At 43.0% G+C, this 27820-nt stretch overlaps 1 protein-coding gene across 2 annotated transcripts in view; it reads right to left on the bottom strand.

The window, feature by feature from the left end:
- Positions 1–1246: 1246 nt before the first annotated feature.
- The window catches only part of CMTM7 (CKLF like MARVEL transmembrane domain containing 7), a 52495-nt gene continuing 25921 nt past the window's right edge, over positions 1247–27820 (bottom strand). Inside the window, exons 2-5 of one of the 2 annotated variants that reach the window (XM_088462767.1) lie at positions 26921–27094; positions 20354–20457; positions 8036–8117; positions 1247–6318 (exon numbers count right to left, since the gene is read on the bottom strand). In XM_088462767.1, the coding sequence (XP_088318893.1) occupies positions 8048–8117; positions 20354–20457; positions 26921–27094 (348 nt within the window). In that variant the 3' untranslated portion in view covers positions 1247–6318; positions 8036–8047. The remainder of the gene's footprint in view (positions 6319–8035; positions 8118–20353; positions 20458–26920; positions 27095–27820) is intronic. The other variant, XM_088462766.1, reaches the window with a different exon arrangement.

Below are 27820 nucleotides of genomic sequence, written 5' to 3'. Positions count from 1 at the left end.
CGGAGACTACTCAAAGTTGGTGAAAAAACTGTGTGTTTATTGTCAACATTTCGGGGTACGGCAACCCCTTCAGGATACACAACAATATTTTAAGTGTTGAAATACACTATAAGCAACATTTTGCTTTATGTAAATCATCAGTATGTCTGAAGCACAATTTAACAACAAAAAAAAAAGGTGTTCCAAGCTTATTTTATTCAATGTGTTTTTCTTTTGATACCATGCATTTAAAACCCTGACTAGAAAACCTGCATTTGTACCTGGACAACAACATCATGTGTTACTTAAAACTTGTACTTTGCTATTGTTAATCCGGACTTGTGGCCCACAAATATCTTTGGTTACATAGTACAAGGCAGGAGGTAGAAAGAACATGGTTCGGCTAATGACTCCTGGTTTCCACCATTACCATCGAGTATTTATTTTATAAGCCTCTAGCTGCACATGTAAGAACTATAAGGAATAGGAATCAAACCTTATTAAGAGAACAAATGGAGAAATTGCCCATAGCAAACTTTCAGCGTCTACCTATCATTGTATGGAATGTATGACTATCTGCTTGGTTTCTATGGGCAAATTCTCCATTTGTCCTCTTTAGAATGGCATAGGATGATATAATTATTAAATAAAATCACTTAGGGGTATAATTATCATCACTTCATTTCTACAAAAGCAGGTGAAAATTAACATTCTCACCAATTTTTTTTTTAGAAATAATGTATTCATTATAAAGGTAAGTTGAGAATATCACTGTCCCCGTACACTAGTATGGGGACCTAAATTCATCAAGCTCTGAAAATACAATATTTTCAGAGCTTGACTGCGGGAGCATTCGCCATCTTCAGGTGGCATTTGATTCTGCACCCCAGCTCCTTCCCTATGGGAAGGAGTCTTTTCGGATCCCTCGCCCCTGTCCAGCTCCTTCCGCCAGAAGGCGGGGCTTTGTGTGTCTGTGTCAGTCTCTACAGTGCTTAGTTTTATTGCTACGGAGTAGGAGTGGAGGGGATCATGAAGACAGCTGATTTTCAGATCAGCTGTCCCCAAACTGGAGCAATGTTGAATTGCTCCAGTGATTTTCCGCCTGGCCTCCGATAATGAACATAATGATTAGGCATCTTAATGCTTAACTATTAATGAATTGCTATGAATTGATCATTGTAATAAAAATATAAGTGTTAAGGAAGCATATCTTAATATTCCTCTTTGAAATCTGTTTTATACTTAGAACACACATTCTACAATAAAATAGTACAAAAGAGGTTATCTTTAATACAAATTTATATTATATATACATACACACACACACACTACACAAAAACATTCACTTCACATTTTGCTAAAAAAAAAAAAAAAATGTGTTCAGATTGTTTCAAATCAGCTACAAGAAAAAAAAAAAAAAAAAGAGAAGGTGGCCTTGTTAAAGCAGTAAAGGTTATATAAATGCTCTAGCGCCAACACTGTGTGAGTACATTTGGTTCCAATTCCAGAGGTTGGGATCTTAAATAAGTCAGAATAAAATTTGTTTTTGTTAATTCCAGGAAAGGATGAAAGTTACACTATCTGATTAACCCTGTCAGGGACGCTCATCACAAATTAACATGCATCTAGTGACTATGACAGGTAGGGATACTCTCTAGGGCAGCACAGACGGTGTAATGGTAGCATTACTGCCTCACAGCACTGAGGTCATTGGTTCGATACCCACTACGGCCCTAACTGGAGTTTGTATATTCTCCCTGTGCTTGCGTGGGTTTCCCCCGGGTACTCCGGTTTCCTCCCACACTCCAAAAATATACTTGTAGGTTAATTGGCTCCTAACAAAATTACCCTAGTGTGTATGTGTGTGAGCATGCGGTAGGGAATATAGATTGTAAGCTCCACTGGGGCAGGGACGGATGTGAATAGCCGAATATTCTCTGTAAAGCGCTGCGGAATATGTGTGCGCTATATAAATAACTGGTAATAATAATAATAATAATAATTGTACCTACCACCTAAAAGGTAGACCAATTTGGGTAAAGGTTAAAGTAATTTAACCTTTGGCTTTTTTTCCCTTAACATTTATAAAAATAGAAGCTGACATTCAAAAAGAACAAGTTGTTTTCTTCTATTACCAAATAATGCACATTTAAATATAATTTTATCACTTCCAAGTATGGTCTTCTATTTTATTACTTCAAAAGTGAAATGCTAAATATAATACGCAAGTATATTATAACAGCAATTCACATTGCTTATATTCATTTAATAGTTTTGCATAATTAAGGTTCCCTTGTCCATAATCAACACCGTGCTAGTGTAATACAGTGGTACTGGAAAGTTTTTCTTCTGTATTTATGCAAAATGTGTTTTTATCTGTTTTTAGGATATAGATGAAGATCTAGAGAACCGAACAAATCAATGAACACACAAAAGGATAAACACTCATTCTCTGATGCAGAGTGAGCATGACAGTATCCTGGTTTTGTCATTGTCACAGGGTATTATATTTTTGTCTGAGTATTCACAACCAAAGTCTGATCTTCACCACACAAGCTTCTGAGCATATGTCACGTCTCTCACACAATGAATGGATCAAAACTAGGCACACACACACCGCTGTTCAACAATGTACAAAATTGTACATGATAGGGAGTCCTTCTTTGATCTTCCTCTTATATTACCATCATTTATGAAAAACAAGAAGGAAAAAAAAATACTATAGGGCAGGGGTTCTCCAGTCGTATCCAATCATTCACAGTGGACTCATTCTATGTTGCTGGGTCAGTAATTATCCCCCCTGCTTCCACAGACAGAAATCCTCAAAAAGTGACCTGTTGGGAACACTTGAGGTGAAGAACTACTGTCATAGGGTAATATTGCATAATTTAGTAGGTGCCACCACATGATTACATCTTCAGTCAATGGTATGTGAGGTGACCTGCAGTCAATTAGAAGTCTCTAAGGTCAGCTCCCAAAGAACAGCCCTGCAGTAAGTTCAGATGGTAGATGCCCCCCTTGTGGATTTCCTCGGAAGCAGCAGATCACAGAAGTCTCCTGAGGCATTAGCATATTATTGCAGTCGCTGTGTACAAAGTCGCAATGACTGTGCAATAGTGTACAACTCAGAGTCAGGCCCTATATGTCTGTGGAATCATTGGACAAATGAATGGACAATAAGAAGTGGAATATGATTTTCAATGTTACATGGAGTCTGAAAATCAAGTAATTTTTTTTATAAGAGTAATAGAAAGAGTGTGCTCCTCTCTTTTCTTCTGGATTTATGGAGGTGGATCATTCCTCTATAAACTTTTTTGCATTGTACATGCCCTGGTTTATGCATTGTCTAATGGACTGCGGGGCACCTCACATAACATTTCAGTGAAGATATAGCCATATGGTGTTACCTACTAATTTATGCAATATTACCCTATGATATACTATATATATGTTTCCTTCTTTTTTAGAAATTGTGGTTATTTGAGAGGTAGATTAAAGGTCTCCCAATAATCTAGGACAGAGGTTCTAGAGGTTTTAGAGATATCCCATGGCTGAGCACAGGTGGTTAAATCAATTTGACTGAGGTACTAATTAAGTCACCTGTGCTCAACCATGGATCTTTCTAAAACCTGAACTGTTGGGGAGCCTTGAGGACCATATTTGGGAACCTCTGATCTAGGATTTCTTACTGTGTTTAAGAGCAATGTGGGCTTAGTGTTGATCCATTAATTGTATGTAATTCTATTTGTATTATACTAGTAAGCTGCTCCAGCTACGCACGGGAATAATTTAATCTCACCAAAGCCCCCTGCATCTCATAACAATCTATGTCATGTCACCACAGTGCCCTGCATCTCATAACAGCCTCCTGCATCTCATAACAACCTATGTCATGTCACCACAGTGCCCTGTATCTCATAACAGCCTCCTGCTTCTTACTCCAGGCCTCTGCATCTCACAACAGCCTGCTGCTTGTTACTCCAGGCCTCTGCATCTCACAACAGCCTCCTGATTATTACTCCAGGCCTCTGCATCTCACAACAGCCTCCTGCTTCTTACTCCAGGCCCCTGCATCTCACAACAGCCTCCTGCATCTCAACAGTGTCACCACAACCGCCAATGCAGCTGCCCTTTAGTTGGCTCAGGCCCAGCTACTGGGACTTGCTGGGAAAAGGCAGGAGGACCTTGGAGAGATTTGTATTGCAGCTACTGTAAGCATTATCAACATGTCCCCGGAGCCTGTGCATATTTCCGCAAGCTCCATGCGCAGCCCTTCTCATCTGCCAAACATGGCAACGAGCAATGTCCTCTCTGCACAATGTGCCCTGTATTTCCTGGGCTTTTTGTTGAGCTTCTTCACAGTGGTGCCCCTTTCTGAGAACAGTGCAGACTTCCATGAGAGGTGCCTCCTGTTCACCGAGGGCATGTGGTTGAGCAGGAACATCACGCTGGAGAGGGAGCACTTCACGGTGGAGGAGTGGTGGTCGGAGTCCGTCTGCAGGTCCAGCATAGGGATCCAGAATCCAGTGATTACTAATCATCAGTGTTTTTGTTTTAATGGTAGGGTTTCTACCATTTGATGGTGGTGGTCTGATGTTTGCCACCATCAAATGGAAATCAATTGATGGTGTTCCAATGTTGTTGTTTTTTTGTTTTGTTTTTTATTCCTGATAGCTATGCCTCCTCTGGCTCCTTCCTGGCTACTGCGTCTGCATCAGGGCATCTTCATGGGTTTGTTGGAAGATGTCTCTCACTCTGCCTCTGACCTGACCCTGCTCAGTCCCTGACTCCCTCCACTCTCTAGGCTGGAGATAAGCAACAGGGCACATTGCTATATCTGATTGGCTCTCTGAGACAGTGAGAGCCAATCAGAGTGCAGCCCTCGGCCCTGTAGCAGCAGTCACTCACAGAGCAAAAGTTTTTTTCCGTGACTTGCTTCATTCCAAGCCTCAGTTTCAGATGCTTTCTTGTTGTTTCAGCACTCTGGCCAACTCCTATACAAGCACTTGATGCAGAGTTTTTCTGTGACTTTGCTTCACTAAAATATTTACTGCTCGGCTCCCTTTTGTCACAGAGGAATGGTTCAGACACCTAAACCTTCATCGACAAATGCTGTATAGAAAAGTGAAAACCCCATCAAAATCCGTCTAGTGGCTCCAGAGATTAGCCCGAATAGACAGACCTCTAAACCAGGAACATATATATATATATATATATATATATATAAATAAAATAGACAGATAGAATAGAACCCCCTTCTCTATTGTTTCTTTGTATGTCATGTCTTGATCATGGGTGATTTCAGACCGTAGAACGAGTTGTTGATGCTTATCAGGCTGGAAAAGGTTAAATAATGATTTCTAAAGACTCTGACCTTCATAAATACATTTTCATGCAGGGTGTAAATAGTAAAAATTCAATAACATTGTTACCCAGGAATGGTTGTCCAACAAGAATCACTCCGAGTGCAAAACATAATATATTGAATTCCATCTTAATAACCTCATCCCAGCTGTGAAACACAGTGTTGTCCATATCATGGTTTTGGGCTGTTGCTGCCACTTTACCTGGTCAACTACCCACCATTCATGGAACTATGAATTCTTGTTTAAATCAGCAAACTCAAAGCAGGATTGATCAACAGTTATAGTAAATGTTTGATTAATCTCACTTATTAAATCCTAGAAGGTCACAAACTTTGTCCAACAAAAAATAAAAATAGATACAAATAATAATAAGGTTGGATCATTTTGATCAATTAAAGAATGAATAAATAAGTATAAACATATCCTTTTGTATGTTGTTTGTGGTTTCTGTTCTCTATTGATCTTTAAGGCTTAGAATAAGATTTGAAAATAAGGTTCCATTTTTTTGGAAATGCAGAAAATTCTAAGAGGTTCATAAACTTTCTAAACCACTATACTTTCAACTTTTATCCATTTGTTTTGGTACAAAACATTTTTAAACATTGGCTACATGACAGCTAAAAAGGGCAGTTTGTAAGTTTACATTTTTATAAAGAACCTAGTAATAAAATCATCTGTCCATACAAATACTGAATAGATAAAAATGTGTCCAAAATTCAGAGGACTTATCATTAACCCCAAAATCTGCAAACACATTGGCAGTACAAGAGTCCATCATTCACTGATACAAATTAGCGGCCTTAAATGTTCAAATATAACTACAGATGGGCATCAATCAGTTCTGCGTAATTGGTTCAGTTATGAGATCACAGACAGTGCAAACAGCGCTTATGTACAAGTATTTGTACGGGTTCATTTCATTCTCACTTCATCTCTGGAATCTTCAGCTGGCTGGACAGTCATAATGTGACCCCTGGAACAAGATGTATCAGGCATAAGAAACAGACAGTCATTTTAAACTTCTGCAACATTTACACAGAGAACCTTTAAGAAGCATGTATGACTCTATACATTAATGACTTACCTCATATCACAGAGGTTCAGTTGGAGAAACAGCTGGCCAAAATGTCCTCATGTTTAACTTTTTAATGTAAGTAACAAAAACCGAGTCAGGGAAAAAATGTTTCGTATTTTTATTTAATGCATCAACCTCTGTGTTTTATTCTATTGAGGAGCTGAACCCTGGATCGCTGGTCTGATTTTCTTGCCTGCCACTGAGTTATTATTTTATCTACAGTTCTTTAGACATTAGCACTAATGAGCTTCACACACATCAGTGGTCCATTAGAGAAAGCACATGGCAATTTAAACTCATTCCCGCTTCCCATTTCCGGTGCTCATTTACCGTTGATTACTACTTCTACTATTATTACCCCACAGATGTGTCCTCATACACCTAGCCTCAATAAGCTATACACGAGAAAGCCTCATGCGGCTGAGCTGCACCAAGTGGTGTAACGCAGCAACATTTTCTTTAAGTCTTTCATTGGGTTGCCTGCGGGATGCCAGCACTCGTGATCCCTGCAGTCAAAATCACGATGCGGCATACCGACAGGGTTAGGAAACAACACCTATCTGTAGGTATCCTAACCCTTCTCATACTCCTAACCCTCCCTGTTGCCTAAACCTAACCTCCCCCCTAGTGCCTAAACGTAAGCTCCCCCTAAGCCTTAACATCCCCCCTAGTGCCTAACCCTTTCCCTAACCATGCTACTTATCTTCGGGGTTCCGGCGCCGGTACTCTAAGCGCCGGCATCCCTTTTGCCAGCATATTGACCGCATCCCGTTTGATTACCCATGTATTGGCTATGGCATGTTTAACTACAAGTCATATATCTTCCCGATTTCTTCCACTTTGGCAACTGCACTACATCTGTAAATTATATCCGGTACACCTCTCTTCCTCCTGAGTCACCAGAGTCAGACCCTGCCTGCAATATGTGCAATATATGTCCCGTCCCAGCCTCTTCCTGTTATGCATCAGCATCTCTTCTCTGAATTTTCCACTTAACAAGCAGAAACTAAATTTGTAATTGAAAGATGATAAACATTTGTATGTAACAATGTCTAGCTAAGAAAGATTGTTCTAAAAGCAAATCACATTTTAAAAATATGATAAAGAGGTCACAAAGTTACTTATTAACATTTTCAGAGGGCTTGCACTAGCATATCACTAACATACATGAGCGCATATCATATGATTTATTAATAAATACCATTTTCTAATTATTATAATTAAATGTAGGCTACATACCATATAACACATGTTAATGAATCCAACACGATCAAAAGAATCACGACAGCTGTATCAACCTAACCCATCCAAACACACCTGCACTCGTCATCTCGCTGCATCTTGAAATAGTACAAAAACTATACAAAACTGGAGGCTTATAGCAATTTCTGTGCAGTCTTGTTCACACCAACATTTAGGTATGGCAGAGGAAACACACAAGAAGTTTTTTAGTATTTATTAAGCTTTCCTGTACTAAAATAATGTTTTTAGGTTTTTTTTAGCAAAAAAAAAATTATTTATATGCTCCAAAATGCTCCTATTACATAAGGAATTAACAGATTACTGCCCTTCAAGAAACATCTATTGCAATAAGCCAACCTCAATATCCACTTACCACTAGATCGTGCTACAAACGATACTTTATAGGATAGCACCATGCCCACAACACAAAGCAACGTAGCCAGGAATCCGAAGATCTGAAAATAAAATACACTGAAAATGTGTAAAGCCAAAACATATACTTTTCTATGGAAAATAGATACAAATGGGGTCACATGGCAGTGAATTAGCTCAGCATGCTCAAAGAGATATCATACCGTGGACTCTATTCAGCAAGTGTGACGATGTTACCCAGAATATTATCGGGCAACATCGGCACGAGTCTTTTTATATATATATATATATATATATATTCTGTTTTTATTAAAGTTTCACATAAACAGAAAAAACAACATACATTGCATATGTATCAAAACAGTATTAAATCTGTTAAAGAATATGATCATATACCCATCCAATATAAAAAACAACAACATAGTACTAATTAAAAGATATAAACAACAAACAAACAGTAAGTGAAGAAGCAAATAAGAGAAAGAGAGGAAAAAATAGAAATATGGGGGAAGAAGTGGAGAGGGATCTTTCAAAAATAAGGAAGACAATAGTCATATCTGAGAGTCATAAGTTATGTAGTATGCCGTAAAGATGACATATAATTTTTAAAGTCATCCAAGGACTTTTATTCTAGCCAGGGAAACCAAATATTGGTGAAATCTGAAGGTTGATCCAATGAAGAATTTAGAATATCTTCCATAGACATAAAGTAATCAATTTTATGGAACCAATCTTTGTGAGAGGGGGGGTGTATCAGAATTCCACAATATTGGGATATCGGATCACGCTGCATTGCTCAGCTGACGAAGTAGGGATTTTTTTATACTTGGAAACCGGGGTTGAGGAGTGATTAAGTAGCCAAAAAGCAGGGTCTGTAGGCACAGGGCAGCTTAAGATTATTTGGGAAATAGAAATAACATCAGACCAAAAAGTCAATAAACGAGGACAGTCCCACCAAATGTGCCGCAAAGATCCTACAGCCGAGGAGCACCTCCAGCAGATGTTAGAGATAGAGGGGAACATGGCATGCAGTAGGGAGGAGTGCCTGTACCATCGCATTAGAATCTTATATTGTGTTTCTTTTACAGTAGTACAGATAGAGCTGAAATGGGCCTTAATGAAAATTTTCTGCCAATCTTGTTCAGAAAGGGAGAGGCCTAAATCCTTTTCCCATGCCTTGGTCCATGGAAGAAGGGAGAGTGCTTGGTCTGATAATAGCATTTTGTAAAGGATAGATATTGTGTGGGAGGGGGAATGGGGGGAGACACAAAGTCTCTCAAAAGAGGGAAGTTCCCTTTTAGCTAGGACTATCTTATTATCCGAGTTTAGGAAATTACGAACCTGTAGGAACTTCCAAAATCGAAGTGAGGAATATCCCATTTTTCTCTGATCTCTGAGAATTGCTTAATACCTGAAACAGAAACCAGCTGGCCGACTCTGAAGAGGCATGCAGAAGTCCAAGCGGGGAAATGTGAGGGGTTAAGGCCGGGTGGAAACTTGGGATTAGCCAAAAAGGAAGTGAGAGGACCGAATTCAGAAGAAATAGACGGAAGTTTTCTCAAGGACTTCCAGATAGAAAGTGTAGGAGATATTGTTGGGTGAGGAGGAGAAAAATTAGGAAGAAAGGGTAGCCATCGTACAATTTCAGGGTGTTGTTTCATGAAGCAGCCTTCTAGGTCGACCCATTGCTTAATGTCTCTATTCCTAGTCCATTCAAGAATTCTATTTAAGTAGATGGCGTGGTAGTAAAACTTAATATCTGGAATTGGAGGCGTCCTGATTGTTTCGAACAAGACAATAAATCTCGTTGAATTCTGGGTCGTTTCCGGGACCAAATGAACTGTCGAATCAAAAAAGTGAGTGAACGGAACCAAGACTCTGGCAACTTTATCGGTGTAGTTTGGAGGACATAGAGCAACTTGAGAAGCGTGTTCATCTTGACCACATTGATTTTCCCCAGCCAAGAAAGCTGCTTCAGATGCCAATGGCTATAATCCAGACTAATGAATGAGACAAAAGGGGAGAAGTTAGCGTGAAATAGTTGTGACATATTTATAGTGAGTTTAATCCCTAGATATGTAATATAGGAGGAGTACCAAGAGGAAGGGAAGGCAGCTTGCAAGCTAGCTACTGTAGAGGAGGGAGAGGAGATATTGAGGGCCCTGGATTTTGAGAAATTAATCTTAAAGTTGTATAACTCGGGTGGGAGATAGTGGCTAGCAAATCATCTGCAAATAAGGCGAGTTTATGCTCCACAACACCCACATTTATACCTGAAATATTTGAATTGGCTCTTATAGATCTTGCTAAAGCTTCAATACAAAAGTAAAAAAATTAACGGGGATAATGGGCAGCCCTGACAGGTGCCATTCGTAATTGAAAAGGCCTCTAACAGGGTGCCATTAACTCTTATTCTTGTTGAAGGAGTCGCATATAAAGCTAAGATTCTATGTGAAGCCAGGAGCCCCAGTCCAATACGGCCAAGCACAGACCTCATAAACGTCCAGCTTATCCTGTCATACGCTTTTTCCGCATCAGTGGACAGGAGAATGGTGGGAGTATTCATCGGTGATGCTAGATGGATAAGACTAAGGACTTTAGTGGTATTATCACGTGCTTCTTGGCCTCTAATAAAACCTACTTGATCATTGTGGGAGGAAGGGATGGAGTCTATTGGCTATACGTTTTGCGTATAATTTGAGATCAACGTTAAGAAGCGAGATGGGTCTGTAACTCGGGCACAAGGAGGGGTCCTTACCCAGCTTAGGGATGACTGAAATCCGTTCTTCTAAGGATAGGTTAGAAAACTGGGAGTCTGCAGAGACAGAGAAGCATGGGAGCCAATATATCCTTAAATGTTTTAGAATAGATTATGGTCAGTCCATCAGGGCCAGGGCTTTTGCCCGAGGGAGAGGAGGATATTGCTAGCTCAAGCTCTTGTAGCATAAAGGAAAGCTCAAGAGATTCTCTGTCTGAGGGAGAGAGGATTGGGAAAGACACTGAAGAAAGATAGTCTAAAACATCTTGGGATGAAGGGAGGGGAGAAGACCTTGGGGAAGAGTCTGCCAAATTGTAAAGAGTGGAATAATATTGTTGAAAGCAGTAAGCAATTTTAGATGTCTGGGAATGTGATATGCCAGAATTATCTTTAATAGCATGTATAAACCCAGATGCTCGCTGAGCTCTCAAGGCTCGGGCTAGAAGTTTCCCTGGTTTATTCCCCCATTGGTAAAACTGACTCTTGCATTTTCGGAACGATGATTTAATGATGTCAGAAAGCAATTTGTTAAGTGCTGTACGAGCTTCTAATAACTCAAGATAGACATCACCCGAAAGAGAAGGTGGGAGGTTTGTAGTTGTTTAATACGCTGAAGCAAGGCCAAGATTTGTGCAGATTTCTGCTTTTTAATATAGGAGCCAATGTTGAATGAACTTGCCTCTAAGCACACATTTATGAGCCTCCCAGATAGAAATCTGTGAAACATGAGGAGTATCATTATGGGTTATGTATTCATTAAGAGCCTTAGCAATCTCAGCCCTGCAATGAGCATCTTGTACAAGAGATTCATTGAGCCTCCAAGTCCACTGTCTGGGTGAAATATGGGATATAGCCAACGTCAGCGAAATTGGGGCATGATCTGACCAGGTAATCTGGCCAATAGAAGCATCAGCGAGCAAATGGAGATGTCTGTGACTCAAAAACAGGTAATCAGGATGAGAATATGTGTTGTGAGGATGGGAGTAGAATGAATAATCATGATTTGAAGGGTATTTGATTCTCCAAGAGTCGGCCAGCTGGTGTTCATGAAACGTCTTTCTGACTTGGCGGTATTTGGCATTTGAAAAACGAGATGCATTATTGGATATATCTAGAGTGGGATCTAGGGTCCAGTTAAAATCTCCCCACAAAACTAGAATTCCCTCCATTAGGTAGTCAATCTCGTTTAGAGTGGATTTAAGAAACGTACGTCACGAGTTGCTGCTATTCAGCAATATTTTCTGCAGGGACAGCGGTTGCGGTAACACGCTGTCCCTGCAATGTCACAGAAGGCATTGTTTTCAGGATTCCGGAAACAATCCCTTCTGTTTGTTGTTCTGCGCATGCTTAGTCATGTTCTCCAGAATAGTCTCCGGCCCTGCTTCCTGTGACCGCCGACGGGGTAAGTACATCTGTTAAACATAATCGCACATAAATATACATATATACAGGCTAGTATAAAGCCTGTATACACGTCAATCACTTTTGGCAGGATTAACATGCTCTAGGTGGACTTACCTGTCGGCGGTCACCGGAAAGCAGACACGGAGACTGGGTGGACTTACAAGATGCTGCAGGGACTTATAGATAAATTTCCCTCTGTCCCTTCAGTTTTCGGGATATTTAAGTATTTTCTTCATATAATGCCATTCTGAGATGGAGTTATATAAAGTAAATATTTTTGGAGTGATTTAACACTTTTTGCTTTGCTGAATAGCAAAAAGCGTTAAAGCACTGTAGAGATCAATTGTTGATCCCTACAGTGCGGTACTCTGCGAGCAGGGGAATTAATGGAGAAGATAATTGTGTTATCTTCTCCATTATCCCTTTGCTGTATAGGAGATTTACATAAAGAAATACAGAAATCATAGTTTCCGTATTTATTATGTAAAAAAAAATCATGGCTGAATAGACCCCCGAAACCTTCCCATTATCTCCACACATGATTCCTAAAGGGAATGTCAGACAAATGGTTTAGTTGAGGAGAAACTATTTATTGACTTTAAAAGTAAATAACATGTACAGTTTATTTTTTATGTTTAAAGAGATTGTTCCTTTTCTATTAAGTAAATAGGTTGTGTAATATTATATAGTTGCAGTTACCAATTTTATAAGGTGGTGTGTCAATTATATGCAAGTTTTGCTTGTTTATATCCTGGCTTTTCACATTTTATTTATTTTGTTTTACATTTTTAGGCTACTGCAGTATGACTAAGAAGTGACTTTTTTATATGTAATTCAGGAAGAAACAACCATCTACTAACCGTATATGCAGCATTAGTAACATCATTAGGGAAATCAATGAACAGCCACATTCATATATTTAAGATATGGTTTATGTAATGGAAAACCATTTACAATTATTCAGAAAGGAAATGGTGAGTGTATGTGTTAAATGATTTAGTAATGCCATTAGTAAGAAGATGATATAGCAGTGAATGTGGGAATGAAGCACAGCAACATAAGATATGGCCAAATACAACAGGCATTTGATGTGGGAGTGATGGGAGAATTTATACTGCACAACATATAGAAATTTTAGTATTGGGGTATCCATTTGTGTCTTTAAGACTAATAAATCAGCAACACAAAAAAATGCATCCTCCTGAATTAATTGTATTACAATTGCTGCTTTGCTCCATGTATTTTTAATAGCCCTGTCCGCTCAGGATAATCCACTCAAGCATCTCACTTAAGTGATTCAGGCGCAGGTAAAGAGGATGGAGGAGTGCATGACAGGTACATACTAAGCTAAGGGCTCCATTTATAAAGCAGTGGAAAGCCCTTTATCATTGTTCCCGTGAGATAACACAGCTTTTCACTGCTTCCATCCTTTCAGAGAAGGAGCTACTGTAGAGAAACCTCAGATATCTCCAGCGGCCTCCCTATTTAGTGCACATTTTGCTTCCCTATACACAAGTATGGGGAAAGCAACCTGCTGCAATTGAGAGAAGAACGAAAGCTGAGCTTTTCGTTTCTCCTTTCCAGAATCTCCGGCGATCTGTGAATGGTGTAATGTGGAGAAAAGCAGTGCAGTTTTGTACCTTCCTGCTTCTTCCCTGTCACTTCTCTTCCTTTTCAGAGTCCAGACTGTTACTATAATGTGTTATTACAAGAACTGAAGTAATATACAGAAAAAGATGGGTACAATTATGTAAAAGCAGAGTTCTATTCATGTTGTCCAGCAGCTGACGACTGTTAGTTATCACTATATATCGCATCATTTCGAAGCGACATATAGTTGTTTTAAGTAGCAATTTAGGTATACTTACCCAAGCTGCAAAGCGATGTGAAAAGGCCCTGTGTGATCCTGGGTTCATCTGTGGTCCTCAAAGATATCACACTCTTGAAAAGCAGGATCTGTGTGCACAAGCGCCAACGCCTAATTGCATCAGAGGGCGGATTTCAGTTTTCTGAGGAGAACAGCCGCCATTTCCTTCCAATATATATAATATATTTATATATAAATAGATATACATACACATATTATATATATATATTCCATAGACAAAAAAACCTTACGGTTTCACATGTCCAATTAAGGCTTCTTAAACGATCTGAAATTTCGCAAAACCTATAGAATTTCTGCCAATCAAACTTAAAAAAAGCAATGAAATTCTGATCATTAAGGATGACGCCTTAATAGAGGTGTTCCTTGCGCAATACAGATATGGTATGCCATCACACCCTGTGGTTATCTGAAGATAAAATGGTGGAGCTGCTAATCCACAGAATTGTGTGCTCATTGGAATACACACATGTCGTCTATGCAACTGAGGTCTGAGCAGGAGATAGAGCTGCGCAGATGAGATAAGAGTGGTGTGGATGGGGGGAGGAGGCAGAGTGGCATGGATGTGTGAGACAGAAAGGCCTGTAGAGGGGGGAGAGCCAAAGTGATGCAGATGGGTGGAAAACACTAGGTACACTAGAGCTGGTGGTGGAGGGGACAGCACACAGGTGGTGTTTCAGGGGTGCAGAGGGAGACGGTTGAGGGGGCAGGCTGCAGGTGTGCGGGGCAGCAGTGGGACAGTGCACAGGAGCAGCACTGGAGGACAGAAAGGCTCACTGGATCTGATATCGTGAACGATTTCCCTTGAACACTTCTCGGCACTCCAGGACATGATATGGTGCTTAAATAGCACATTTTGACTTGGGAACTATCGTGCAAGATCTAAATATGTCCGAATGCATACACGGATCAGTGAGATCTGTGATGCTGACGTCTTTGTAAAATAAATGATTCAGAGGTGGATCAGTGCGATCTGTGTGTCTTGCATGTGAAAAAAAATCAATAAGACAAAGATGCATGGGAGGATCAGTGAGATCGGTCCATGCATCGATGATAAATTTAAAAAAAAAAAAGTATATTTAAAAAAATAAAAAACTTCATCCCCCTCCAACCCCCCAGGAACAACTAGCCCTGGGCTCTGGAGACCCAGTACTGGTTGTGCTATATACAGGGAACAAACGATGTCGGTCCCCTGTATGAGGCACAAACAGCACCAGGCTTTTCAGAACCAGTCCTGGTTGCAAAAATACAGGGGACAAACGATGTAGGGGTCCCCTGTATTACGCGCAACCAGCACTGGGCTCTGAGCCAGTTCTGGAAATACAGGGGTAAAAAAAATGTGTAGGGTCCCCCTGAACCAGCACCAGACTTTTTCTAGCGAGGAGTAATGCCACAGCCAGAGGAGCCCTATCACCAGGTTCCCCAGCTGAAGCATCACCCCTGACCACTAGTCAGCCCAGGCCAGGGATCCTTGGGGAGTTGGGGACCCACTTATAAAGGAGTCACCCTCCCCAGGGCACTCCAGGCCTGGACTGATAGCCCAGGGCAATCCCCGGCACTCCTGGCAGGTGGGTGCTGGATTGATAGTGTAGTGTAGTGCATATGAAAGTAAAAATATTGTCTTTTGCAGTAGGACTACAGGTTCCAGCAGGCCTCCCCCACATACTTGGAGAACCACAAGTACCAGCAAATGGGTGATTAAGGGCCCACTGGTACCTATAGTACCCCTGTAACAGAATGATTAAAATAATTCACCAATTGTTTTAATATTTTATTTTCCTGCACCTTCACCTGGAGGGCAGCGGACTTTAAGCTCTTTTGCATGGCCGCCATTCAACCAGGACTTCCCCGGAGTCATCTTTCTTCAGCAGCTCTTCTCTGCTGCCTCTCGGCCGACGGACTGCCTTGCTCTTGAGCTGGCTTATATTAGCCAGCCAAGGGGGCGGGGCAATGACGTCGCGAGCTGTGATTGGCTCGTGGCGGCCATCTTTAGGTTTCAGACTTCAAAAATGGCGCTGAGGCGCCATTTTTGGAATGGGCATCGTGGTTCTCACCATTGAAGTCAATGGTGAGAACTGCTCATTGGCTGAGAAAAGGAAGGCTTGCCTTTCTCAGCCAATATGAGTGTTCCGCACCGGGATTTCTATAGTGGAATCCTGCTGCGAAGCTGTCACTTGGGTAGTACTGTCCTTAGAGGACACTACTAATGTGTGTGGGTCCGCGTCTTATTATTTATTTTTTTTGCCAAGCCCAGGGAAGCCTATATGGAACGAAGAGGACCTAAACACGCATAGGAGAAGGAGAGTATGGCATTTTTTATTACAAGTCCCCTATGGATTATCTACATGGAGAAGTGGACATGATGGCTTCAGGGATACATAGGTGAGTATGTGAGATAGTGAGTGTTAGTGCATGTGTGTGTGCATGTATGTGTTTATAAACTTTAACTTTCAACGGTGTGTGTGTCTTGTATTTAATATTTATTTTGCTGGGGAACTACAGGTAAAAGCAGGCCCGTAATACCCCGCATGTTGGTAGATGTGGTTCTCCAAGTACCAGCATGTGGGGGGGGGGCTTGCTGGGAACTGTAGTCCCACAGCAAAAGACAATGGCCCTGATTCAGAGCCGAACGCTCTGACCAGAGCGCTCGCTCTGAATCAGGGCCCACCTCCAATAATATGGAGGGTCCTCCTAGACGCTCGTATAGCTGTGGGTCACCACCCACAGCATATACGAGCGTGAAGGATGATGGTCACGATGGTCTTGACCATCGCGACCATCGCCACTGCGAGCAGAAGCCTGCGGTTGAGTTTTTCAACCGCAAGGCCAGGAGTGATTTTGGCTCTATCAGAGCCAAAATCACTCCCACTGACATCACTAGTGATGTCAGTGGGGCCGGCTTCAGACGGTAGGCGTTCCCTTGGGAACGCCTCCGTCTGGCAGGCACGCCCCCGGCACGCCCACCAAAGGGGGCGTGCTGTCAGTCAACATCGACAGCACGCCCCCTTTGATGAGACACTACAAGCAAAGGAAAGTCCTTCGCTCGTCGCGTCTTGCGCATGCGCACGACGGAGCTCCCTCCGTCATGCGCATGTGCAGACCATCGACCCACTTGCGAGCGGACAGCCGCTCGCGAGTGGGTCTGAATGAGGGCCAATATTTTTAACTCTTTCCTTGCACCACACTTTTCACAATCAACCCAGCACCCACCACCCAGGGCTGCTGGGGATTTTATGAGGGGGTCCCCAACTCTCCAGGGATCCCCAGCCTGGGGAGGTCAAGGGTGATGCTTCAGCTGGGGAGCCCCGCTCGAAAGGGTCCGATGCTGGTTTTTGATAATACAGAGGGACCCTACACATTTTTTTACCCTTGTATTTCCAGAACCAGAACCAGGACCGGCTCAGAGCCCAGGCTGGTTGTGCTGAATACGGGGGACCCCTACGTCATTTGTCCCCTGTATTTAGCACCACCAGGACTGGGTTTGCAAAGCCCAGTGCTGGTTGTTCAGTTTGGGGAGGGGGCACAACATTTTTTTTCAATTTAACACTTTCATTTTTTTTAAACACAGCAGCACAGACGGAACTCACTGAGCCCGTCCGTGCCTCTGTGTTTATATTTATCACACACAGATACAGGCATCATGGATCTCCCAGATCCGTGCATGCTGCATCTATCTACCGCTGCCAGGTCCCGCAGCCCTCGCCGCCGACCACACGTTGCTGCTAATCTGTCTGCCGCTACCCCAACACCCGTCCCGGCTGCAGCTAATGGCTGCTTCTTTCCCCCTGGTCCCACCGCTGCTACCGCCCGCACTGGCCAGCCATGTTCGTGCAGCCAAGTGAAGTCACAGTGAGTATACCAGTTGAAGGCACCTACTGGGGCTGCGCAACAAATTTAAGCTTCCTATCTCTATAATGGCGCAATTGTAAGGTAATAGTTTAAAAACTGTAACTTTCTCAATTAGCTGAACCCCAAAAGGCCCTACCCTGGAAGAAGAGCTACCTAATAAAACAAACCCCAGGTCTAAATTCACCCCCTAAACTGAGTTATGCCTTCACAAAAATCCCCTATAGAGAACAGCAAAAAAGTGGTCCTAACAGAGCGTCAAAAAAAACTGACAGTTGGAACTTTAGATTGTTCACAAATCCTCATTTCTAATTTTTTTTGCCCTGAAATTTAGCATGCATCACCGAGTGACAGTTCTATACTTCCTATAGCTTTTGAGGTGTAGCCCCTTAAACACCATGCCCCCCCACCCAAAATTCTCTATGGAAGTTTCCGTATTTTTCGATTCAGCCCTAATATAAGGTCACGACCGTACCCTTATAATACATGTTATTTGGTGACTAGCAAGTCACAAAATACCTGAAGCAATTGCCGCTGGTCTCTAGAAAGGGGGCGGAGCAAGTGCTGCTGATGGGCAGAAAGCAAAGCAAGGAAATATTCAACTTCCCTGCTCTCTTCATTTTGAAGGGCAGATTAATGCCATCCTGAAATGGCTTATTTGAACACAGCAGAAGAACGGAAAGCTAAGCTTTCAGTTCTTCTATGAATCGCTCACCTCATACTATTGTATGGGTAAGCAAACTAGACATGTAGCGGGGGCACCACTTGAGAAGTCAAACTTCTCCATGGTAACCCCTTAATAAATAGAATGAATCAGTTAAATATGGCTTTTCACTACTCCACAAATAGACCCCATAAAATGCAGGATCACACCTCCAAGCTTGGTTCTGCTTCAGGAAATGTGGAACAGTTGACAAATGTCTGCAAACAGCTTTAAAAGAAGCCACTTCTTGAACTATTTAAAAGCAATTACCTATTAACTGCCTGCGCTGCTGAAAGGAAAGTGCTCCATCTGAATTCAAGCAGTGACGGGACTAGCTGGTCAGGAGCAGGGCACCGGTCAAAGGGAAGGGCAGTGACAGGAAACGGGCACGCTGTACTGGGTGTGGGGTCACTGTGCTCCAGGTGTCCTGGATCTGTAAGGAACCCCACAAGGCCCTGAATGCTCTCTTTTGGGAAGCTAACCCCATTGCAGCCACTCTCAATTAGTACCCTGCATCGTACTGTTCAACAGCGGCTCTGTGTACCCAGTGTGTACCAGGGCGGTGAACCACTTCAGCTGCGCAGGGCAGGCTCCGCCTCTGTCTCTCCTCACTGACTGATACTGGGAGGAGGTGTGGCCGTGATCCAGGGATGTCCCAGCAGGCTCAGTATGGCTCCTCCTAGCATCAGTCAGTGAGGAGAGATGGAACTGAGAAGAGATATACCTGCGCTGCAGCACACTGCTGAAGAAGGACGCGACTACGGGGCAGAGGTAAGTCGGGAAGGGGGTGGGGATGGTGTGCGGCCCTTGAAAATTTTGCTATGGGTCCCCCTAGGTCTAGTTACGCCCCTGGATGCTGTCACTGCCGCTGGGCTAACATGCACTGTGCACGGGGGTGAGATGGATAGAGGATGTTAGGGCCTGGTCCCCCCTCATACCGATCTGTCCCCATACAATGCTGCTGGACTCCTCCTGCCGCTAGTACTGGTGGTCAAAATGTGGGCATTGACAGGAAAACAGGAACTGGTACTTCAGCTGGTGAACCTAGCTGCCTCCCTGAGGCTTCCTTATAGGGATGGCCACCAAACCACGATGGTTAACAACCATTGATTGTTAACCACCGATGGTAGATGGTTTTGCCATCAACGGCGGAGATCCAATGGGTCTCCGCCATCGATGGTACAGATTCCTCCCAATGTTTTTTTTTTTTCCTACTTGGCGCCAAGACCCAGACCCTAGCTCCTCCCCCTGATGTGACCTGTGAAGCCCCCTCCACCACCTCTGATTGGCCTGATGCAAAATTGAGCAAGGATGACCATCTGTGGATGAAACCATCAATAGTTCCCTGATAATGGTTTCATACCATCGATGGCTAAGCCACCTTAACCACTGCACAGGTTTCTGAATGAAGACTGAACAGAACTCACACAGCATTGTGGAGAGGGGTACACCAATAAAATTACTCCTCCAGTATCAGTATTGTGACAATATTTGCCTTGACGCATGCACCATCAGTATTCTATGGTGAAACGGATTTCACTTTATTGATCTGCCCCGTAAGCTGGGGAACCCTGAAAAAGCCCCCCCCTTTTTTTTTAAAAAATAGAAAAACGCTGTGAAAAGATAGAATATTTACATATGAAATCGTTATAAAATCGAGCGCAAAGTTAAAAATATATGTAATATCTGGATGCGATGTTGAGCCATGGATCTGAATGTATACCTTACCGATCCAACTACTAATCCGCCAATACCATGACTTTTTACGGCAGCCACAATGGAGCCAACGAAGAGCAGGAAAGTACAGATGGCATAGTGCAACAGTTCCTAAAACAGAACAAAATTGTTATTTTCCCCAATATGACAATTATAAGTACAATTGTGTTTGTACAAGCTAAGCAAGAGACACATGCAAGTGACTGTACTAAATAATTTTTCCCTATTGCATTATGCTACAAAGAGAGTTGAATGTACTATAATCAAGATGTTTTTATCTTCATTTAGCATTTGAATTTACAACATGGATAAAATACATGTCTACTTGAATGAGTGACCCTATTTATCGTCGTTCATCGCAACGTTCCATCTGCTGTTCTGCACGGCAGATGGGACGATGCAATGAATGATATAGTGCTGTTACATGCCTTTGTATACCGGACCGTGCAGTGTGTGTGGCGCGTGCGATTTATCGTTACATCACATAGCACAGTTGCTGGGTCGAACCATCGTATGGTGTGTACCCAGCTTTAGTGAAGAGATGGGCTGGAGTAATACAGCTCTATGTGATTTATTCTGTCAGAAAGAGGGGCAGAGGGAGAATACGGATGGCCAAATCGGCAGTCCCAAATCGATCTATGGATTGATACAGAATTGCCATGTCTGTGTGTAATACAGAAAATAATTGTGAAATAATAATCGATCTTTCTCACAATCAATATTATTCTTACACATGAGCGATTAATGCAGCCACTAAAATTCTGTATGTGCAGTTAGTAAAAAAACAACAACAATGCATGTGCAGAGGAGTTGGAGACACCAAAGTTTATCGCTGTTGCAGCATCATAATCTTTGGACCAATTCTTGAATACATTGTGCCTTGAGAATCACGATGCATTGGGAGATGAATATCGCCAATTTCACAGAGACCGATCCGGACGGACATACGCAGAAATCTGTAAATTTGCACCAGCGCATAAACTCACCATTTGCGTCTGTGCAATGGTGAGTTTGTAGGATGAACCCCAAGAAAAGCTCCATAAAGTATGAGTGATTACTACAGAGTACCCACACACAAATGCAGCAGCAGCCAAATAGAGGGGGATAGCTGCAGGAAGACAGTATATCTACTCTAAAGTGCTGAACCTATAACAATGATACAGGAAATGAGGCACAACAAGAGCCCCAGTAATGAAGGATAGGCAAAGTGGTCCATTATGAAGGGGACAGAAGCCCATGAGCACTTGAAGTGAGAGGAGAGTCCCAATACATAAAACCCATGCCATCAGAGAGGGACTGTTGCCCATTGTGATGAAAGGGCAGGAGCCACATACAGTATAATCCAGAGTAAGAGAAAAGTCTCCACACAGTGAGGCTTAAAGGGGTGCTGGTAACACCATTAACAGAATTATTCAACCAGTCACTAGCTACTGGAGTCATTCCAGAGGACTGGAAAAGAGCAAACGTTGTCCCACTGCACAAAAGTGGCAGCAAGGAAGAGGCAAGCAACTACCGACCAGTGAGCCTTACATCAGTAGTGGGGAAATTGATGAAAACACTTTTAACAGAAAAAGTCGTAGATTATCTCAAATCCAGCAATTTGCAGGACCCCAAACAGCATGGATTTACTGGGGGGAGATCATGTCAAACAAATCTTATTGACTTTTTTGACTGAGGGACTAAGGAAATAGATAAAGGGGGGGGGGGCATATATATAGCTTACCTAGACTTTAGTAAGGCTTTTGACACTGTTCCACATCGCAGACTGTTAAATGAACTGGAAAGCATGGGATTGGATACAAAGATAGTTGAATGGATAAGATCATGGCTGCAGGATAGGTAACAGTGTTGTCATAAATGGAATGTAGTCTCAAGAGGGAAATGTTACCAGTGGAGTACCTCAGGGATCTGTACTTGGACCAGTGCTTTTTAATATCTTTATTTGTGACATTGCAAATGGTATTGAAGGGAAACTATGCCTTACTGCAAATGACACAAAGGTATGCAACAGGGTAGACACACCAGGAAGGGTAAAACAAATGATTGATGATGATCTAGGTAGACTAGAGGAATGGTGAAGAATGTGGCAACTACAGTTTAATGCCAAAAAATGCAAGATCATGCACTTGGGTCTCAAAAATCCAAAGGCTAGATATAGTATTAATGGCACTATACTGGAAACTACTGAAGAGGAAAGGGATCTATGAATCACTGTTTCAGGTGACTTAAAGGCAATCAAACATTGTAACAAAGCAATGAGGAAGGCAAGTCAGATGCTCGGTTGCATAGGGAGAGGAATCAGTAGCAGAAAGAAAGAAGTGATAATACCACTGTATAGGTCATTAGTACGTCCTCATTTCGAATACTATGTTCAGTTCTGGAGGCCATATCTCCAGAAGGATATTAATAAATTAGAGACTGTACAAAGAAGGGCAACTAAATGGTGCAAGTTCTACAGCACAAAACATACCAGGAAAGACTAAAAGATCTTAATTTGTATAGTTTGGAGCAGAGAAGGGAAAGGGGGAACATGATAGAAACGTTCAACTATATAAAGGGTTTTAATAAGGTAAAAGGAAGGAGACATTCTTCAAAGAAAGAGAAATATTAGAACAAGAGGACATGTTCTGAAACTGGAGGATGGTAGGTTCAAGGGAAGTTTGAGGAAAAATTACTTCACAGAAAGGGTAGCGGACAAGTGGAATAGCCTCCCATCAGAGGTGGTAGAGGCTAAGACAGTAGAGCAATTTAAACATTCATGGGATAGACATTCAGAAGAAGTAAGGATCAATAAGGGTTGAGGTAACAATATGTTTAAAATGGGGCAGACTAGATGGGCCAAAGTGGTTCTTATCTGCTGTCAAATTCTGTTTCTATGTTTCATAAATGCCTCAGCAGCTGTGCAAAGCTGGGTATACAGCTGAACGATTTACCATTTGTTTGAGCGACGAACTATATCTCTATGGTGCATGGGCGAGTGTGTACACCAGACATGTCTGTGAATTACGTTGTTCACAGACATATCTGCAGCACAGCACAGCTGTATATATCTAAGCAGATCTTCTCCAAGAGAGGTATCTGTGTTGTATACACATGCCACATCGATACTTGTGACTTCTCCTTCTAACGTATCTATCTGGAGTACTAAGTGACCCAGGATCTATGGTATCTCTGTAGTCAGACATGGGTTAGGCATTCCCCTACCAGTCTGAACCGTTGGGTCTTTGGTTGACCAGATCAGTTATCCAACTAGTCAAGTTCACCACGTACAGCTTCAGGATCCTAGGCTTTGGTTTGAGCTTTTTGCTTTGCCTAACCGCTCGCCAGATTAGTGTGGCTTACTAGTTCTGTAAGGCTCTTTCGTTATTATCCAACCTTACATATCTCAGATGAGTAGTCTTCACTAGCTGTTTAGTGTACCCCTATCCATCCACCAGTCTTGCTGGGGGCCTGTCTCGGTTGGGGCTTATCACTCTCTCTTCTCTGTGTTGCTGAGATGTTGTCGTTTTGTGACTGTGCTTTAAATCTTCCAGGACTCTAGATCGGCAGATTATAGATGTACCTACGCCCGTTGCCCTCTTCGCCCTCAGGTGAGATTCTATAAGGAAATGCTACCTAGTGTCTCACTACCTGACCTACAGAGTAGATAGGTCCTGCTATGGTATGAGGATACCGGGGTTTTGTGCCGGTTGAGGAGTTTTCCACCCCTGCCCCCGACAGCTTCTCAGCTGGCTAAGCTGGTAGGCAGATCAGCTATTCGCATGACCCCAGCTATGCTTCGCAGGACTTGATACGGGGGATCTGGTCAGCCATCAATAGACCCCTATTCCTTTGGCATTTCTTCTTAGGCACAGTTTTTTCTCCATGGTCCAGACCTACCCCTGTAGCTGGGATGCAATCGGGAAACCGGTTGTCTTAATCCTGACAGCCGGCTTCCCGACCGCTTTATCCCGGCGGGGGTTAAATGACAGGTGTCTATATCTAGACGCCTGTCATTTTCTGGACACCGTGAGCGGACAGCCGCAGGGGGGGAGGGTTAGGTTTAGGGCACCCGGGGGGGACTTAGGGTTATGCACCACTCCGGGGGACTTAGGTTTAGGCAGCGGGGAAGGGGGGGTTAGGGTTAGGCACTTACAGGGGGGATTAGGTTTAGGCACTTGGGGGGGAGGTTAGGGTTAGGCACCCCTAAGGAGGGTTAGGGTTAGCGGGTTAGGTTAGGTTAGTTTTTACTTACCTGCGGACGATCAGGATTTCCAGCGCTGTCGGGCTTCCGCTGCCGGGATCTCTGCTTCTGTCGGCCTGCCGCGGCCGGGATTCGAACTGTCGGCCAGAGGGACGGCGGTATTTCATACCGATTCCCTGTACCTCACTCAAACGGCTTGTCAGGGGGACTTTTGCAACAATCCTAATGTTTTGTTTTAGGATGCAGAGTGTGCATCAGGATTTGCGCCAGGAAATCAGGGTCACTGAGAGCTTATTCTTGGTTAGGGTGTACCTACCTAAGCAAGTGCTTAGTGCGTAATCTGAATCTAGCAGCCTTTTGGCTGTTCTATTGCATTTAGGTCTCTGTCTTTCCTCTCCGAAGGGGTACGTCTAGACCTTTACAGTCTGTGCAGTCACAGATTTGCCCTTAGGCGAGCAGTTCGGATTTTCCTCCAGGAAGTGCTTCAGATTCAGTCCACCAATCCACAATAGCCCTGTAGGGTTTGTTTCTGGTGTTAGCGGCAGTTCCACTTTCATTCTTTCGAGTCCTAGCTCATGTGGACCTCTGCTGGCCCTCGGTGGTTCCTTCCGGCTCTCACTCTCCGGCCCGATGGGTTTCCTCAGTTAAGGGCTGGATCACATTAATTCCAGCAGAACTCAGCAATTCTCTGCACCAGTCTTGATTGTTTTCCTACAGTGGCTTCTACATTTGGAAATTATGTCACGGGGCCTGTATTCTTTCTTCATTTCGCTGTACACAGAGCGGGCCCCCCTTTTTGGCTTCAGGATTTCAATGGGTCAGATCTCTTGGTTCATCCGGCCTCCTCTTATTTGACCAAGATGACTCCGGACTTGGTTGGAGCAGCTTCCACTCGGGCAGTGAGTGCTTCTTGGATGGCTGGGCAGGGTTCTTCCATAGAACAGTGCTGCTGGGCCCCTGTGTGGTACTCTACACATTTAAATTATTATGCAGATTGGACTCCTTCACCTCCAGAGATACTAGTATTGGAGTATTGGTGACGGGACCCGTTCGCAGGACAGGAGCATTTCCTCCCTTAAGGGGACAACTTTTGGACATCCCAAGGTCTCCAGTGTCCCCCATGGCATGAAAGAGAAAACAGTATTTTTGTTGTTACCTGTAAAATCGTTTTCTCTGAATCCATGGGGGACACTAGACACCTGTCATTACGTCCCTGGCTGGCAAGGGTTTGGTTTATGGTCACAGGGCTTCTACTCCTTTTTGTTACTGGTTCTGTGTACCTGGTTCTTTCCTCCTCTACTCCTACTTCCTGTCCTTAGGCTTTGTTAGTATTAACTGGCTGCATGAGGCAGGGGGATGTGTATAGGGGAGGAGGAGCCTGTGCTTCAGCTTCAAACTTAACTCTTTGGTGCCGTGGCTCTTCCAGCTCCATCTATACCTGGCTGTCTGTACAGCCGATCCGCTGACCGCAGCAGACACTGAATTTCACAAGTGGACGGGCATATTAAAATATGGCTCTGCTGGCCGCACACATTGGGCGGATGATTGGGAAGTGTGTATGCACTTACCAATCGTCAGACAGATCACAGATCGGCCGAAAGAGAGAGCATGTATACTATTGGCCCCTTTAACTAGAGGGGGAAGATCGAATGGTAGGTCTATGAGTAATACTCTTGTTTTTGCACTGCTCTACAAAACTAGGTGCACCTAGTCCATAGTTTGCAAGGAATACCTTTGCTCTGACCAAATCTTCACACTGGCTAGTGCAAATTTCTGCTTTACCACCACTAACAACAGCACATTGACAGATTGAGAGGTATGAAGTCACTTGAGTGAATTTTGCGCTGTGCCTGGTCTTTAAATTAATGTGTGCACCTGCCCCCTGTATGATAGTTTATGGATACCCACAGGAACATGGTCCTGTCACATAATTGATTGTAGTATTAAACAGTCCTGTTTGCTGCATAATGGTCATGGACATTTGTTTTTAAACAAGTTACAGTACAGCATACATGCCTACTCTCCCGGGAATCGCGGGAGGCTCCCGATTTTTCGGGTAACCCCCCGCGATCCCGGAAGAGTAGGCATATCTCGCGCATCCCGCCCACTTCCTAGTGAAGTGGGCAGGATGGGGAGATTTTACCTGAAATGATCGGGTCCGTCGGTTAAGGGGCGGGGCTAAATTAGGCAAATTGCGTCATTTAGCCCCGCTCCCTCCCCACGGACCCGCGAATCACGGGGGTTTTCTGTAAAGGGGACGGGGCCTAATGCTGTCTATCGTCTGGCCCCGCCCCCCGAAGAGGAGAGCAGCAGGTCCCCTCCTGCTGCTCCCGGAAAGCTGCCCAGCAAAGTAGGTAAGTATGCAGTACAGCCATAATAAATTCTACCTACCGCTAGGGGCCAAGACACACAAGTCAGCATTCTGTATATCCGGAAGATGTTCACCACATACAAGATGATTATTAATATCATGAAGCAAATTGTAATAACTTCAAAATAGCGATAAGCACTGTATTCTGGCCAGTCAGTAAACCTCACACAAAGAAAGGCAATCAGCAAACACAGCTAGAAGAAAACAAAAAGGATAAAACAGAAAATTACAGCAACTCTTCCAACATATAAATTACAAGAACACATTTTTTTTGTCTAGAATAACGCAAAGCTAAAATATCGCCCCTCTGAACTGTTGCAATTAAAAAAAAAAAAATATATATATATATATATATCTGTTTCAGCCCTAAGACCCTTTCTTTAATATTCAATGTGTGAAACCATATACTACAATCATTTCTATTCTAATCTACATGTCCAGAATGGTTTGCACTGATACTGGCATTTGCCTGCAGTTGGAGCACAATGATTTGTACACTGTCTAATGCATTTAGTACTTTTCAAGCATTTCACTGTACTTCAAAAAAGGGCCCTTCATACATACAGGAGTGCACTGAGCAGAGCCGTAACTAGACTTTTCGGTGCCCTGTACCAGAGAGAGCACTGGCGCCCCCCCAATTTTTAAATAGGGACATAAGATAGTGCACCTGAAAAAGGCCAGGAAAGAGATAGGGGAGGCCAGGAGATGCTGGAGATAAAAAAAGAGGAAGCTACAAGTGAGAATGATAATAAACAGGAAAATTGACAGGCCCAAACAGCGCCCCCTGCCCTGCGGTGCCCTGTGCCATGGCACAGGTCGCATTACCCTAGTTACGGCCCTGGCATTGAATATATATATTTAACAACAGTGGTTACAGCAGCTTTTTATCTGTTCTTCCTTTACATTCAAATCAATGGCCA

Source organism: Taudactylus pleione, unplaced genomic scaffold, assembly GCF_031769625.1.
Source record: "Taudactylus pleione unplaced genomic scaffold, aTauple2 ptg000053l, whole genome shotgun sequence".
Classification (NCBI taxonomy): domain Eukaryota; kingdom Metazoa; phylum Chordata; class Amphibia; order Anura; family Myobatrachidae; genus Taudactylus; species Taudactylus pleione.
This window is presented reverse-complemented; position numbering and strand designations above follow the sequence as displayed.